General features: G+C 38.5%; 1 protein-coding gene across 2 annotated transcripts in view; it reads left to right on the top strand.

The window, feature by feature from the left end:
- Positions 1–356: 356 nt before the first annotated feature.
- plppr1 (phospholipid phosphatase related 1) overlaps positions 357–18,218 on the top strand; it is a 39,987-nt gene continuing 22,125 nt past the window's right edge. Inside the window, exons 1-3 of one of the 2 annotated variants that reach the window (XM_036529578.1) lie at positions 357–870; positions 4,411–4,500; positions 16,642–16,755. In XM_036529578.1, the coding sequence (XP_036385471.1) occupies positions 4,441–4,500; positions 16,642–16,755 (174 nt within the window). In that variant the 5' untranslated portion in view covers positions 357–870; positions 4,411–4,440. Of the gene's footprint in view, positions 871–4,410; positions 4,501–16,566; positions 16,756–18,218 lie in introns of both variants that reach the window. The other variant, XM_036529577.1, reaches the window with a different exon arrangement.

Below are 18,218 nucleotides of genomic sequence, written 5' to 3'. Positions count from 1 at the left end.
TACTTATATATGATATAAAATATTCTACATTAAATATTGTGTGAAAAGATTGTTGTGAAAAGATTGTACCAGCCCAAAGAAGATAAGGACATCTTAATTCATTTGAAAGCCTGGGAACTTGTGTTCTTTTCATTAACTTTTCCAGCCGTTTCCAAAGAGCACCAGTTGTTATCAATCTTCACACCCCTGAAGTGCACTAAGTTCCTTTTTTTAATTCAGATTTTAATAGTATATTTGTATTTTAATCACGTTTGCACTTTAGGCCAATAAATACAGATTTAGCAATTAATACAGATTCCGACAATTAAACAGCTGCCTCGAAATATCACGTCATTTCTGTCTCATGTGTCCGCTGACGTATTGTTTTTTCAAGCTTGTAATGGCTGACTTTTCAAATCTCATCCATTTCCCAGCACCACATTATGCGCAAATCAGTGCAAAACGAATTGCTTGAATTTTGGCAAAGCAGGTTTTTCTTTAGTTTTGATTAGATTGCGTTTCCACAGTTATGGCTGTTTTACACCCGACAATACAACCGTGAAATATGAAGTCAGGCGAAAGGAGTCAGAAGGTCCCCAGGGTGGTAACGCCGTGCCATCCGTGATTTCTTTGGATTACATCTTGCAAACGTTATGATGCGCCCTATTTGTATCCCTTCCTTCACGCCTGACTGCATACTGTGACAGCGTATTCACGCTCCTCCCTAATTACAGGCACCATAGTCATCCTCTTAAATATACACATATCCCCTAATCTGTACTCACAGCCCAAACGCAGATAAGGGGATACAGACACAGTGGAGTATCGTGTGCTCCGTGCGGTTCTTTAGATGGACTTTCATTCCATGTATGAGTACAGTTCAACCGCAAGGTAAGTTGCGAGGATCGGTGACTGTTATCGTATAGATCGTGCAGAGGGTTACTCTCTTCGCGTTGCATGATGCCTCTTAGTGTTGTATCCTGCGATGTAGCAAACGTGTGGTTCCTTAGAAAGTGCCACTGGATTGGCTAGAAGAAAGTTACAGCATGACGGGGGGATGACTTTGTGTGCCAACACCAAGGTTCACTCAGGGGCCGTCGTCAACGCTCTACTTGTTCAAGCATGAGTCGTTTACAGTGGGTCAAAATAGAAATGTCTGTCTCTTTCTGCATTCCTATCTGGTGGGAAAACGAAAAGCAATTCGTCATTTTTACGCACATATGCCCGCCTATTTTCCAAATTGGTATTTTGACACCATCATCGAATCTGAAACTGAAGGAAACGGATAAGGGCTATTACATTTTGTGGGTTTACATCTAAAAACAGTTCTCGAGCTGGTCGGTATATTCGTGCATGCCTGGCTTATTCATGCGTTTTAGTTGTATCTTCTTTGGGAATGGCATTACTCCATGCAGTTTACACCTAGCTAACTATTAAAATTTTAATATATACGTATATATACGTTTCAAAGCACTAAATATTTTCATTGGGAAAGATCTGGGGCTTAAACAGTTCATTGAAATATTGATTTTTGACATAAATGTTTGATTTTGTGGACGCACAGCAACAATGGAGGAATATGTGATAATATTCATTTACGATATCAGGTCCAATCGCACAATGAGCACGGGCGCAAGGGAATGGTGATATTTAAATATAATGGAATTAATAATCTGAGATCAACGAACAGGGGAATGCTTTTGTCAGATTTTTAGAAATGATTTATACGAAGTAATCATAAAAGAAAAAGAACTGATATGGCGAACTTTATGCGCTGTCTTTGTCCTCAAAAATTGGTATGTAAATAATATGCAAGTACTGTATTACATTGACATTTCTGTGGTGTTGGGATCCCTTACAAATCTAGAATACAAGAACGTCTATTTTGTTCCTTCGTGAGATAAAATCAGGACAACTACAGAAGAATATTTAAGCGAAAACTGTCTTTAACAAAATACAAACCATTTGGCATCATCATAGTAGGGGAAAAATAAGGGTGCAGTATATGTATGCGCTGCTCTTCCCAGAAATCAATTCTCAAAACACATAATTAAACTGTGCTGTGAAATTAAATCTGATGAAAATACACATTTGCATACACCTTTATTCAGTAATGTGTAAAATGGTGGAATTTTTGCATTATTTATTTATTAAGCAATGGAGTAAATATGCCCTCATCCAATACATTTGACATTTGCCCTGAAAGATGGTAACAATGACTAGCACACTTCATTCCCAGGTTGCAAGTAATCTGAGTGATGCAGAAAGGACATTACCACTATTACCATTAAAATCTTATACCTGGTGAAGCTAGGTCATAAGGTAGAGATTGTATAACAACAACAACATGAGAAAACATCTGTTGCATATATCATGGGGATTTTTCATACAATTGATGATGCAAAATAACATCTATGTATTGCTGTTGGTGTTATATTTACCATTTATATTTAACAGTGTTCCATCACAGTCAGCTATGCAATTTCCATACCCAGTTTCACTGGATCATTTACTGAGATCAGCAGTGTCCAAATCATGTCAGTTGCCCTTCTTCCCTTTACATAGGGATTTATTTTTTTATTAATTTGCTAATGGAAAATAATGATTCAGATGGGTAGATACCAGTCAGTTTTTGCTGATATCTTTTTAGAAAGGGCCCATAAACTTTTATCCTACCCACCTCCTATCCTAACTTTAACCTTTGTACTAGGCACACAGTACTGGTGCAAACCTATTCACAAGGGCACATTTAAGTCAGTGACATTTCATTTCTTACATGAAATTTACATCTTTTACAAATGTAGCTTTGTTTGGGGAGGGAGGGTCTGTGGGCTCCTTAGCCTACCCCTTAGTGTAGATGCTCTGTGTTGGATCTCCACCTCTTATTTGCTGGGTAGAACAAAAGGCACATTGGACTGGATTCAGTGCAATAAAAAGCAACGTCTTGTAGCTTTTATGCATTTTAATTTCGCTGATGGTGGGCTTATATTTGAATGCAAACCACCCATTATTGACCTTTCAGCTATTCAGTGCTTGGAAGAAAATGAACTTGAATCTTGACCCCTTGAGTTTACCAGCAATATTTCATTTAGGGACTGAAAATATGACTGCAGCTCAAAACCACATTCACTAGAAGGAAATGACTGAGATGTACAATGCCAGCATACTTTATGAGAATTAAAGGAAGTGCAATCCTTTGCAGCCTTTGATTCTTGGGAAGGAGTCATTAGCAAGCTCTTGTATTGTTCTTATATGAAAATTTCTTCCAAAAATAATTTCTTCACTACAGTGTGGCCAGCATATGAAGGTAGCACAGCTAGATTCTACTCATCAAAACCTTTTACATCAATTGCTGCACTTATTTGAATAATTGAAAAGTTTCCTCTTGATGAAGAAAATGCCAAAATCTTCTGGATGTGACATACGTGTCAATTTTCTGTCCTTCAAGTTTGTGTTCAGCAGAGATGTGGACACAAACTTAATGAAGGACTGAACACCAGACAGTGGTCCAGTTCATATTTATTTGAACTGGACCACTGTCTGGTGTTCAGTATATACATTTGAAAATTTTAGACAGGCAGTCCACAAAATAATGCTGTTTAATAATTACTATTTCTCACTCACAGGGCTGCAATAAAGAGGGATAGACTTTGATTCCCCTTTAAAAATGAAACTCTCAAATTCTGCTATTTTGTCAGGACTGAAACAGCAGAAAGCTAGTTTTCATGCAATGCTTAAAAACACTGAACTACACACTTTTATGCTTAGTTTAAACAGCTCTGATTCAATCAGTAAGATGACCCATCTATCATGCAAATAATAGAAGAATTTTCCAAACAAACAGTGGAAGTGGGTGACAAGGCACCACCCAAGAGCATACTAAAGCAGGGCTAGAACACAAGGAACACAAAAGCACATGGACAGGAAAAACAAAAACACCACAGCTAGGGGGCGGGAGCACTGACATAGTCATCCTGTACATCGCCCTGGGTAAGAGCATCTGCTTAGCAACAAAATGTAATGTAATCCCTGTGCAATGGTAAAATCTTTGAATTTTCTCAATTTAAATAGCTTTATCTCTTGGAGCTATTTTTAAAATAATTCTAAGATTGTACTTTTCATAGAGCTTGCTTATATATCAATTTTATGTATACAGCCAATGATGTTCTGAGTTTAAGCTCCCTATCTTCCATTTTAACAAATAATTACTCACCATTTCACTGTCTGGTGTCATATCCCAGTTTTCTCCTTATATTCTACTATCTTGTTGTCCCCTTCATTTTCAATGTTTTAATCTAACAATGTATTTGTTTCACAGAACTGTACACCCTTTTATGATATTCAGCCTTTCTCAGTGAAAAGTATGTGACCCTTGAAGAACCTCTCATTGGACTTCCAGTTTGAACTCTTGATGCTTATTTATTTTTTTAGATTGTGACAGTGTTGGGACAGTCTGAGAGAATGGCTTCAGAAAACACAATGCACAGCTGCTCCATCTTACCATGCTTCATGTTTGTGGAGGTAAGGGCTATGCTAACAGAAATCAAAAGTAATATGTCATCTTTTCATTGTGTTCGCATGATACGTTTCCATTACTGTTAACGGCCAATGCATTAAAGTATTAATCTTTTTTCTTCATCCTTTTCCTTGCAAATTTCAGTAAGGCAGTACGATTACGCATTTACACCAAACATGCTGGTACAGAGATGTCAGCTTCCAGGCAAACACACATTTTCACACTCTTGCTCTCTTTCTTTCCCTCTCTCATTTGATAAAAATGCTTGCTAGTGTCCTGAAATCCCTTTTAATCATGGGTAAAATGATTTTCAGGGGTTTACTTCAAAGACTTCAGTTTTGTGTGGCAATGACTGCTTCACATACGTATCACAGTGCAGCAGTGCATATTTGCAGAGTGACAACTCTAATGGGTGTTTATGTGCTGTAAACAGATTAACAGCTAATTAGTAAACTGTAGGCTATATTTAACAGCATTAACAACTTGCTTAAAGATGCAAACAACCTAAGTGTGACCTTTAAATTTTTTTTGTATTCTAGTGCAAAACATTTTAGAATACTTTGTGAATCACAATGGACATTTGCTCTAAGTCTGCATTCCTTTTGATGGATACCTTCATTTTCAGCTACACATTAGAATGTTAGCCTTCCTGTTTCAGTCATTATTATTACTTCAGAAGTGGCACGCTTATTGAATTAGTATCAGAAATATATCTAATTATCCAATTATCAATTCCACAATGCCACCTATAAACTACAAGTAGAACATCACATTCTTGCCAATGAGTTCAAAAAATATAGGATGTGTTTTAAGTTGTAGGGTTGTTTTATGTACTTTTCCCCTATTTGGAATTGCTAGGCTCTTATCATCCAAAGCCCACCTCTGTGCTTGTGTAGGAGTGCTGAGGCAACATAAATGCAATCCTCCAATACACTTGCACACAGGCCATGGCTATTTTACACAAGTCACACAGTGCACTACAGCTGAGTGGGCACTCATTGAATGATAGGTGCTACTTTGCTGACATCATTCTAAGGGTGTCTGAGAGTGATGAGAGGAGGGGACCCCTGGCTGACCTAGCCACCCTTATCCCCAGCAGGGCAAAACCAAATTGTTCCGTTGCTGCTGGGATTGTGCCTGGACTGTAGAGCTCAGCTAGTGCCTTAATCAATGAGCCACTCAGGAGCCCAGGCTATGTTGTTTCAAAGGTGTTTGCCTAACATTATAAATTACCAAGGTGCTTTTCTACTTTATGAATTTATTCAGTGTCTCCTGAAGGTGTGATGCCTGCAGTGTGGAATAGGGGTAGGCAGCATGGCTCGAAACCCAAAGGGGCCACTGCTGTTGTACCCTTGGGCTCACTTACCTTAGTGTTTATCCAGCTGTATAAGTGGTTTACATGGAGAACTTGTAAGATATTCAAGTGGGCCTGGATAAAATTGTCTGCTAGGCAAATGTAATTAAATTCTGTTATTTATTCCGGCATTAGCGTCAAGATTAACATTAAATCCAGTTCATAGTTTTAATCATCCATGCTGCTACAAGATGGTGTTGGTGACACCATGTGAATGATAATTACTGTTAACATCTACGTGATGTGCACATTTCCCTGTTTTGCTCTGGCTAAGGTCACTGACTGAAACATCAGCAAACAAAGTTTCTGTGTTGCAAAACTGCAGGGATGGAGTGAATTCCTTGTCCCATATCCCACACTTTTTGAAACCAGTATTTCTCGATGGCTGTGTTCCTATGCAGCACCACAGTGGAAAATGTTCTTATGTTCCACACCTTCTTAAACATCAAGAAAAAAAAAAAACAAGGGCTATTCAGGCCCAATTCCCTCACATTCAGGTACCCAACACAGTTTAGTTTGTGACATGAATCAAGGGTCATTACAGTTTTACAGCAGGTTTTACAGTAGCTCATAGACAGCATTCACTTCAATTGTTCAATAAAACTGAGCTTAGTACATTGGGATAGTTTCACTTATAATTCATCAACAAAATACATTATTCTATCAACCTGCTAAAACTGGCAGTGTGGTGTAGTGGCAAGGAGCAGGGCTTGTAAGCTAAAGGTCATTGGTTTGATTCCTTGCTGGGGCACTGCTGTTGTACTTAACCTATAATTGTCGCTCTGGATAAGTGTCTGCTAAATGAATGTAATGTAAATGTAAAAACAATAGTCCTGGCTCCATCTCTAAGTCTAAAATCTGTTAACAGAAACTTTAAACAACAGTGCATGGATGAACCTTGAATAAACAGCTTTGTGTGTTGACCTGTCCTGTATGGACAGACACAGACAAAATGACCTTAATATGTTGGTGGGTAATGCCTTTCACTATTATGTGCTGTTATAGTAATGGCAAACTACTTGATCTTTAGTATACTCTTGTGAAAATGGATTAAATGGGATCAAAATAATCAAAATAGTGCCTAACCAATGTTTTCTGGGTTGTTTCGACGGTAAGAATTGGCAGTAAAGAGCTGACAGCAAAGTTATATATTGTCCTTTGATATTCATACAAAAATGTGTCAGACAGGATCAAAGTTTGAAAACTCTTGAATGGTGAGTCTGGACAAAGTCATCAATAAACTGCACAGACTGTATTGTTTACAAACAGAATTACTGCACATTGCTATAGTCTGGTGGCCAAAGCAGGTGAATCAGTCGTTTATTTTAGTATACAATTATTTATTTTAGCGACAATCTGTTTCCTGTTTTCTTTGCTGTCATGTATTTTTGCATTTTGAAATTAGGTGAGATGTAGAAGATCCTTAATGAACTTGGATCAGCGAGGATTAGCATCATCACCACAAAACCATTTTGAGAAGCTGTGCAATATTTTTTTATTTACATGCCAGGCATATGAAGATTTCATCCCAGGAATTCAAGAAGGGGAATATGCAATTCTTTGGTAGATACACACTGACCCCTGCTGGAAATGAGAAAGTTTAATGCCCCGTAATTCCAGTTCCATAAAGGGCTTTTTGCGCCACATATTCATTTTTGAAAAATATGCCAGTTGAGTCAGTTTTTCAATGCATGCATTGGTCAGTCATTGACACTTATTTTATTCACTTCAGTTCATTTACACTTATTTTATTCACTAATCAATTCAAGTATATCTGCTGCAATGTGAAACAAATCATGATGGCAACAGCTAATGTGTATTCCCTTTGTTTAAACTTAAATTAAAACAAGTTGGCAACATTATTATTATTCTAACTATGATTACTATAGTAAACAGTCAAATGAAACATCACCAATATTATAGCTATTGTCAGGTGCCCAGTAAGGCTTATAGTTAAGCATAGGAGACAGATGGGTGATGGTGTAGCATAGTGGTAAGGAGCAGGGCTTGTAACCAAAAGGTTGTTGGTTCAGTTCCCTGCTGGGCTCTACTGTTGTACCTTTGGGCAAGGTACTGAACCCACCAATGCCTCTGTAAATGTTCAGCTGTTTAAATGGATATTGTAAAAACAAGAAAACAACTGTAATTCATGTAAATTGCTCTGCTAAATGACTGTAACGTAAACTGGCTCTCTTCTTCAGCAGAGATGTTGCCATTTGTATTCACATACAGACCCATCATTGTTGGGGTAGGAAGTATGGCCTTCGTCTTGAGGAAATCCAGAGGAATGAATCGATCATCATGTGCCAATTTGTGAAAAAAGAATCTTGATCCCTGTCACACTTGGATCTGAGCCATATCTGCCATTTTTGGGACAGATGGCCTCTTAAGGTTTGTCTGGAAATGACCGTCTCTCCAGGCAAGAAGGTTCTCATTCTTCAGCTGAATCATCTCCACCTTGCCAGAGCTGGAGCATACAATGACTTTGTCTTAATTTCTCTTCATTTCTTGTTCAACACCATGGTGGAAACAATCAAAGTGTAGCCTGACTCAAAGCACTTGGGGGTGATGTCGTCAGAAGTTGTTGAAGCTGTATAGAACATTCACTGAGCATCTTACTCCTTCTGCAAAGCTGTAACAAAATCATTTCCTCTACCTTCCTTCCAGCTACTGTTTCATGCAGCTGGTATTGTCCTCTTCTTTTTTGATTTTTTTTTTGCCATTGTAACAAAAGTTTTGAGGTAATTGACAATTCTCTCTGTTGAAAAGAACTGTTTTTATGCCAGAGATGTGAGGCAGCATGATCACCTTCTGAGATATCCACACTGCTGACTGACTAGTCCTAGGGCCAGTCAAGCTCTGCACCCTCTTTGTATTTGCCTCTGCTTGTCTCAGCTTATGTGTCTGTCATTGTAAGCATACTTGACAGTCAGAGTTTCCTGTTTACTCTGTCATTACCCTGATGATCACCAGTAAGGTGGACCTTGTGTTTCAGACACTGCTCACATTCGTCTTGCCTTAGCTTTGTGAAGCTGATGTTCTTGTCATGACTCTGACATGCACATCACTTGGAAGGTAACATCTGTGAGGAGCATGTTCTCTTCCATAGTGGCTTAAAGAGGGGTTAAAGGATTCAATGTGCTCATTGATGGGTTCGGTGTCATATTTGTAAAACAGGGCATGCTTCCCACTCTGGTTGTTTGTGGCTCTTAATGATCAAGGTGAGCATGCTCTCATGACACTGGTGATGAGCTTTTCATTCTTGAGATGATATCAAAGAGTGGTGAGGAAAAATCTTTTGCAAATGCTTTGGGGTTTGCATTTTAATTGTAATTGTAGCAGTATATTTTACACCTCCATCTTCTGGTTTTATCTTCAGTGGTTTCATTTCATTGTATGCAACCTCCCAGTAAGACATCCAAATATGATTCTTCCTCCTACAGAGTGGACAACAAGGCAGGTCAATGGGTGGAATCCTTTGTTCAGTGCCTCTCTCAACTTCCTCCACTATTTTCTACTTAGCATTAGTGTCAACCCAACTAGCTATCACCTAGTGTTTTAGGGAGCAGGTCTTTCCAGGTCTTCATTTTTCTTCAAATACATCTGACCTTTCTCACCTACTGTATATATGGGTATACTGACATTTCACAGCAGGTTGTACAAGTATTTTCAGTCTTGAAAGGTATGTCATGTTGATTAGTTTAAAGTTTATTTCAACCATATAGCTGGGGAAAGTTAGTGAGCTGGCTAGCTACCTAAATTCATCAAGCTTGTGAGTAGTGGAACGCAATAGAATAGCCAGATGAACATCAGTAAATAACAGAAAAGTGATTTACAGAAAAGGAAAAGTGGTCCTACAAAGGCAGACAACAGTAACTGAAGATACTGCCTTTTCCCTTGGTTCTCAGTTGTGTTTTTGTACATATAGCTGAAGTGATTCACCTGTTTTTTGGTAAAGGGGTGAAACTGGGTCAGAAAACTCATACAGAACATTGATCAGATACCACAGAGGCCATTCCAACTGATAGCTGCAATTTTTGTGAAAATTGAGTTATTGCCCTTTGCTTTTGAACAGCAGCATTCTCTTTTCCCTTTTTTACTGGGTGAATGTGTCTTGTCTACTGTTTTTGGTCCTCCTGTTTGACTAATTTGTCCCACTGTCTGTTACAAATGACATGCAGTTTACTCTGATTCATCTGCCCAGTGCTAATCCTGCGATGTGGCTGGAGGTTGCTTGTCAAGATTGCTTGTCAAGGCTAACTACAAATTTAGGATCAGTTTCATGGAGTATCACAGCTAAGATAAGATAAGGAATGAGAAAGCAGAAAGTGATTCTAGCTAGATCAGTAATGTTACACCATTGAACATCTGAGAAGAAATGTTGTGATAGATCGCCAGACATGGATATAGAAATGGAGAGGCAGGGGAACATGTACCCTGCAATGTCCCTCTGATAATACCTGACCACATACCCATATAATGTTTCCTTACAGCAAAGGCTACTGTTAGAAACAGCTTTGCAGTTATGCACAGAGGAAAAAAAACACACATGTAAAACCTGAAAACATGCTGATGTTGATGTAGACTTTATACTTAAAACCTTCCCTACCAATGCTCTCCCCAAGGCCTTCCAAGGAGAATGGCTTATAAAACATCACAGTTTACCCCTGACTGGTACATAACATCTTGCAGACAGGTAAATTGCTGTCTGGATATCACACATTTAAAACCAAGCCATTCACTGAACACATAAAAAAGACAGTCTCATTTAAATCTGAGCAGATGATACACAGACTAAAATCTGATCATCAGTGTGATAAGCACTCCCTTTAAGGTGCGCTGGTTGTCTCATCCAATGTCTATAACAGGGCGTACCTTTTCCCTGGGGCCACACACTCTACCCTACTATATACACTGTGAGATGAGTTACCTGCTTCCACTGTTAATGTTTAAAAACAGTTTACCTAACCCAGATACACAAAATGTGCAGAGTAAAAAGTCATTATGAAGTCTGGATTCACTTTCCTAATGACAGTTTGCACAGACCAACACGCTGCAAAAGGACGTTCGCTTTTCCCATTACACGCGCGAAAGTCAGCAATTCACGGGCATATTGGAAATGTCCACACTGATTCGACAACCGTCACCTACAATGAACAATAGCGGTGTTAACGGAACACAACATAACAAAAATAAAATGTGGCACCAAAGTGCGATACCAGTGCTAAGCTGCATCGTCACACCTGGGGAAAAAGGTCATTTACATTTTTTCTTAATTGAATGAACAACTTGTTTTTCAGCGTATTCACAAACTATTGTAATGTTTGCATTGAGATCTGTTCATCTGGCCTATTTCGATTACATAAAAAAAAATTAGCATCAAAATTTTGGTACGTAGGCTGGGCATAGGGGATTATATAGTACCTTGTCCAAGGTTTTGCACCACTGTGAGTTTTGGCTCGTGGCCACCAATGTACTGCTCCTTGTGGAAACAAGAGAATGCAGAATTCACAAATGGCCTGTACCTCATGCATATACCATTGAAACAGCAATAAGAGAGGAGGTGACCTATTCAAGTGACTTCTGCACGTCACTTTTTGGAACCTAGCCAAAGATCTACTTCAAAAGAGCGCACCACCGAGAACAGATGCGGTATACTGTGCATTTCTCTATGTTTGCAATTTGGGACCTAATTCATTTCTTACCCATTTGATTTACATTTATATTTACATTAATCCTCTGGGGCAGACACTCCAGAGCAACTTAAAGAAGTGCATTCAGTTGGGTCTGACAAATAGCTGTACAGATACTGAGTCATTAGTCAATATTCTCTAAAGAGTCACTGTGGGAAACATTGCTATAATGAGAGTAAGGGCTATCATAAGACAAACAACCTTCGAATATTACCACCATTTTCCAGCTGGAAGTTTGAATTGCCGCAGGTTTGTTGACACAACTAGTTTACCACGGAGTTAATGCTGCTGCAAAAGCTTGATCTGTTGCCAGACTTTTATCCTCTATTTTTAAATCGCAGTCCATTTTGTAAGTACTCGCTTTTCGGAGGGGGATGAGTTAGAGTTTACAGAGCCCAATTCTAATTTGAACAGGTGGGTTTTAAATCTGTTGAATGTGCCTGATTATGATGCATGGAGTCTGAACCAACCTAAAACACAGGCCATTTGCAATATTTGTATCTTCACAAATATCATTTTGGAATAGCATGTACATGTCAGTCTTTTATGTCCATGAAGCAATTAAGTTTTCCAGCAGCAAACTGTTTGTCAGTTTGAACTTTTTCTTCCCAGAACTCTTGTTTGTACTCTTTTCCCTTGAAGTAACGTTATTGGGGTGACAGAGCAGTCTGTCTTAAAGATAAGGGCAGCGTAAACAGCTTTTGGCTATTTGGCTTGCTTTTCCAGGAATTGATCTACCAGTACTCGGCATATTGTCAGTCTACATTACTTTCAGGGCCATAGAACTTGTTTCTATTTTTGCTTTGAGATTATGCTTAATGAATCTCTTCTTTTATTCTGCCTTGGAAGGCTCATTGTTTCTTTTCCCTCCGGGGATCCTTCTCGGGTGGTTCATGCATAATATGACAGTTCTACGAGTTCCTAAAACATCTAAAAGTAATGCACTTACTTTGCAGGTTTGCTCTGCAAGTTCGTTTCTGCACGTCACTCAATGCACTTCATCGGATTTAAAACACAGAGAATATTTACACTTTACTTCATCTGCAACCACAGACAAACAGAATGTGGAACAGAATGTGCAAAACAATCACATAGTGAGTAAAGAAGAAATCGTAACCAGCACTAATCTGAAGATTAGTATGAAGATAAAAACACACTGAAATGTTGTTTTGTGGCAGAAGAATGTCCTACTTATGAAATTAGGTGAGAGCTGTTTAATGATCAGCAGTATTTCAGACTTGACTCTCATCCATGACCAATTTATTGGCCATAATAACTAAATACCATCACAAAACACTGAGTTTAGGGGAGCTCCCCAAAGGTACCACCAGCAATATTATAACACAATTCCAATTACAAAATTACAAATTCACCACAAAAAGTATGAGTCTTTAATTTACAGGTGCGTACTAATACAATTGCTATGATGATAAACTATAAATAGAGCTAAATTATAAATCCAATTCAAATTATTAAATGTCAGTGCTTATTGAATACATTAGATTATCAGCAACATTCCTGGCTACTTTTATCCTCTACAGTATGATTCCATTTGGAGAAGTAACTTATCACTCCTAATGTTCAATGCTTGAGTTAAACAAATTAATGTAAGTAGCTGTAAGATGCTGTCATTGATTATGACAGGATGACAGGATGAAACTCATTTAAATTACACAAGCATACTTGAACTACACAATATAAAGTATATGTGGAATATGTAAATAGCTAATGTGTTTTATTAATTTTACTGTAAACCAATAATTTGCCTCCAGCATCCATGAAGGACAAAACAGAAAATTGTTTTATTTTCTTATTGAAGCAATCATGGAATGATTGTTTAGTCCTGAATAGGCTACATTATGATTTATCATTTTCTTTATACATTTTTTCTTTTTCAACTTTTTTGGACAGTTGCACTACATTAAGCTTGCCTCTCCACAACACCCTCTGCTCTCAAGCAGAAGAGCTGAACCGACAGAGTGATGAAGTCAAATGTAATTCTCAGATACAGTCACACGCAGCCAACAGCTACTTTCACACAAGTCCCACAATTCACCACAGCAAGCAAACAGCAGCTTATATAGTCTGCATGGCTCGCAGGCATTTCATGAGCCACTAGAGGATGCCAAAGCAGCAGGATGAAGGGACCATGACTGATGAAACCCACCCTACCCCCTCTAGAACAAGCCCAAATGTGTTGCTGCTGCTATGGACTCCCGCTGATTGTGGTTGATAGATACAGCTCAGATGTGAACCAGATTGTGAGCTGTAGGACTAAATCTGGGCTTGGACCAAGTGCCTTAAGAGGCTGAGCTACTCAGGAGCCAGCCTGAAAATGATTTAATTAAAAGTATAAGGGTTATGGATGTGGTGAGTGGTGCTTTAAACATTACTTTAGACAATTATTCAGTTCTGACAAAGCAAAGTTGTGCTGGACAAATGTGCAGTGTGGTAACATTTTTGCTTACCTACAAAAAACCAAGAGGCAGGAATTGATCATTTAATGTCAGATATAACTGTGATTAACTGTGGTTGAATATTATGTAAGTGTGCGTGTGAATGAGTGACTGTGAGTGCAATGGGTGCTGTTGGGACTTGAGGATAGTGTGTGAATGAAGGGTAAAGTTGTAAAGTACACCTCCTGAGGAGACCTGGATATCTGATCCAAAGGAAGGATTTCTTTTAAGATCTTTAAATTTAAAATTCTGAGGGTACAAGCGATACCCACCACTATGCTACAGTAATGTGCTGTAGTCTCACAACAGTTTCTCTTCCTTCAAAGCAGTTGCCTTTTGCTGGTCCACCTCTAGAAGGACTAGTGTGTACTATCGCTAAAAGCAATGGAAACCACTCTTGTGTGTAGAAATAAGCAAATGTGTTCTGCTGAAATAACACTGAGTTTTCCTAATTTCTGTCAGTACTGAACTTCTCTCCCACAAATAGCAAATGGGGCTACAGTGACACAACACACATCCGTGTGTATTTTCAATACAATACTTAGTAAACAAATTACATTTTAATTTGAGAAGATGCTTGATTTTGTATACAAGTGTATGCAGTTTTCATAAGAATATTACATAAGACATAAGACTTAAGAGAGCTTTATTGTCATTGTTCAGGACAACAAAATTACAGTCGCTCCCCAGTGTCAGTGCTGTGACAACATACTGTATAATAACAATTAAAAAACAACAAAAATAGATACAAAAAATACAAGATGTGTGATGTATAGAATATGAAGAGTAGTATGGAACATAAATAAATAGTAATAGCAGTAAAGTGTCTGTGCAGTGACAGGAAAAGTACTCCTAGCTGTTACATGTGAAACAGAGATTTACAGTCTCTTGTTATTGCACATGCCCGTGTTATTGTATAGCATTGTACTGTATTAAAGTGTGGTGTGCATGACCATATTATCCATATATTGTACATATTATTGCACAAGAGGAAGATTTGCATTGCATCGCATATAATTCTGACATTATTGCACACGTCCATCGTTGCTTTCACTTCTATGGGGGGTGGAGTGGGGCGGGGTGTGTTGAGCTGCATTACAGCTCTGGGGAAAAACCTGTTCTTCAGCCTGGTTGTGCGATGTAATGTGTAAGTGGTTGTTCCGTTCACTTGCATGTAGTAGAATGGCATATTGTTGTATCTCTTCAATGTGCAGTATTAGCATTATTTGTACTTCCAGAATAGATGACGGTAGAGACCTGAATGGGTCATATATGGTTATGGTTAGTGACTGTCAGTAAAGGCCTCACTGTTTATTTTATTCAAAGCAGGCGGTGGAAAACAGCACCGGAGTGGCATAGCAGTTGCAAAGTGCGGTGCAGACCGCATGACCTTGTGCTGTCATATCTGTCTCAGTTCATGCAGTGGGAGCTCTGTCAATGCAGAGTGAGTTTCGCTGTGTGCAGCGTAATTCCAATGAGGCGCCTCAGTGTGTAACGTGCTCACTGTTTGATCACAATTGCTGTCCAGTGTGACAACCACCGTAATCAATCATTGGCGCTTTGCTGCTTTGCTTTTGTTTTCTGTCTCCCTCTCTGTCTCGCTTCACTTTTTTCAGTGAAGACTACGGAATGCCAATTTTTTTTCAGCAGAATCTCCTTAGTTAATCTTAAAAGACCTTCATAAGGTTCAAGAAGGTGTTTCTTATCTGCAGAATGCATTTTTCTTTTCCCTGCCATGTCAGCTGGCATCCAGACAGACACAACTGCATAGCTTTGTTTATTATTAGATATTTTGCGCATAATGTGCTACGTGCTATGGTAATATAATGTGCCATAGAAGTTTTTCTGCAACTTTTTCCACGCACTTTTCTACTTACATGCCTTTGCACTTAACGTAGTGTATTACATGTTGTGAGGACCCAAACTGATTTGGGGTTATGATTTCAGTACTTGTGAAATTGTACTTTATTACTGCACCATTTTGCACTTTTTGCACACAAATTTCCAATTGTACTATATAGTCCTGTACAATCAACTGATGGTCTCTACATTGCCTTGGATAAAGGTGTACGGAGGATTGTGTAAAGGATGGCTATATACAAATATGTCCATTTTGACTGTATCAAATACCTGAACTATTTACCAGCAGTCTGACTTTTTGTATGACTTCATAATTTATCTCCAAGCAGAATTTGAATCTTCATTTTGTTTGCATGTCAAGGTATAGAGGAATACAGTGTAATATTTGTACCATGATCAACCCAAAACTACTTCGCAATGTGGCAAAACATTCTGAATATTTAATTGAACTGAGAATCATGTTCCTATTTATAGAGACAGCCATTTGCCACAAGATACGTAGTTAAATAGAATTGTTAAACTCTGTTTGAGATAGTGAATGAGAGAGGGGAGAGGGGAGAGGGGATGGGGGCAGGTATGAGTCAGATAAAGAGATGTTAAAAAAGAAATCTGACAGAGGTGTCAGCAGGTGAACAGCAGAGCTCTGAAAGCAGCATGTCCTGTGGGTGGGATGACAGAGACTGACATGTTAATATGCTGTCCTTTCAGTTGGTTATCATGGCTGGGACAGTGCTGCTGGCATATCACTTTGAATGCACCGACACCTTTGGGGTTCACATCCAGGGCTTCTTCTGCAACGACGCCAGCCTGATGAAACCCTACCCTGGAGTGGAGGAAAGGAGCTTCGTTCCCCCCTTCATCTTGTACTGTGTGGTGGCAGCAGCACCGATGGCCATTGTGAGTATAGGCTGCCTGTGCTATCTATGCCTTTCCTGCTGCCAGGAAACATGCATTCACTGACCACACTGTACCCCTATAGCTTTCATTTGCAGCAGTGAAGAGTAGGGGTTTTACCATTTTCCTGTTTTTGCTTGCATATCCAAATAATTACAACAAGTAAAATTATGGGTAAAAAATATGGGTATTATTAATATTATTATTATTGTGTAATAATTTATCAGAACTCCTCTTTAGGTAAGGAAAGTAAAAGGTGTAAAAGATGTATGCCTGAATATGATTTTTTTATGAATCAGTTTATGAATTTGAATTTACAATGTTTTATTCATCTATTTATTAAGTAAAATAAAAATACAACTAATAATAGTAAGACAAGCAATAACCAGACTGAATTATTTTTGAGTTTCTCCATGATATTTGGTGCTGTGTAGACAAAAATGCAGCACAGTCACTGTTTCATCACAGTTATAGGCCCCTTGCCAGTTTGCATAATGTTTCTGTCTTTGTTTGTTCTTCTTGCTCTCCCTATTTTAAGATTCAAAAAGGTTGCATTTCCGTTGAAAGAAAGTGATGTCTTTGTTTTTCTGCCATGGTGACAGGCTTCCAAGCACTTAGCTAAACGTAAACTATCCAACCTTTTCAAAAAGTATTTTATGCACTGGGGGGAATTGGCATTTTATGCCAAATGTAAGTTTAAAATTCACAATTCAAATCTGTAAACTGCTCTTTTTACCTTTTGTGTGCCATTGCACATAATTGAGTATCATAATATGTGTGAATCAGCACAAAATGGTTCTCATAAGCAGTGTGGGAAGCTCAGCAGTGGTGGAGATGTCAATGAGGGTCATGAGTGGAGATTTTCCTAAAAAAACACCCATTGTTTATTTACAGCATCTGCAGAATACCAAATCCCATGCAAAACCTAATGATCAAACTATGTACAACTGATGGTCCCAACTGATGATCTCAGGCTATGCCCTTACTGGCCCTGCTAATGCTTGGCCCACACAAGCTCTAAGAGCTTGTAAGTACCCACAGAAAGGAGAAGAAGTATGTCTGCTTCAATATGGCATTAGCCATAGGTAAACAGTTACAGCTGCTATGGTCCCCCAGTTTTCCTTGCTTTGTTGATACATTGTAGCCCATTCACAGAGAAGGGTCATTTATCAAAATAAGTTGGCTAATTGTTTAGAAGCAAAAACCTTTGCTGAAATTACTCCCAGCCTCAGTTAATGTCTTTTTAAATGCATTTTACTGTAGACTGAATGTAGTTTCATGAGTGTGCCCCAAGACTTGCATACACACAGTGATATTCAGGATTAAGCAATTATTTTCTGTGTTTAAACAGTGAAATATATGTATATATGTTGTACATGTGACTTCCATGGACCCTTTGAAAGACCATTGAAAAAGTACATTGTCATATCTCCCACTGAATACCCACAATGGGATATAGTTTGTAA

Source organism: Megalops cyprinoides, chromosome 5 (assembly GCF_013368585.1).
Source record: "Megalops cyprinoides isolate fMegCyp1 chromosome 5, fMegCyp1.pri, whole genome shotgun sequence".
NCBI lineage: Eukaryota > Metazoa > Chordata > Actinopteri > Elopiformes > Megalopidae > Megalops > Megalops cyprinoides.
Note: the sequence above shows the minus strand (reverse complement) of the source record. Positions and strands in the feature narration are given on the sequence as shown.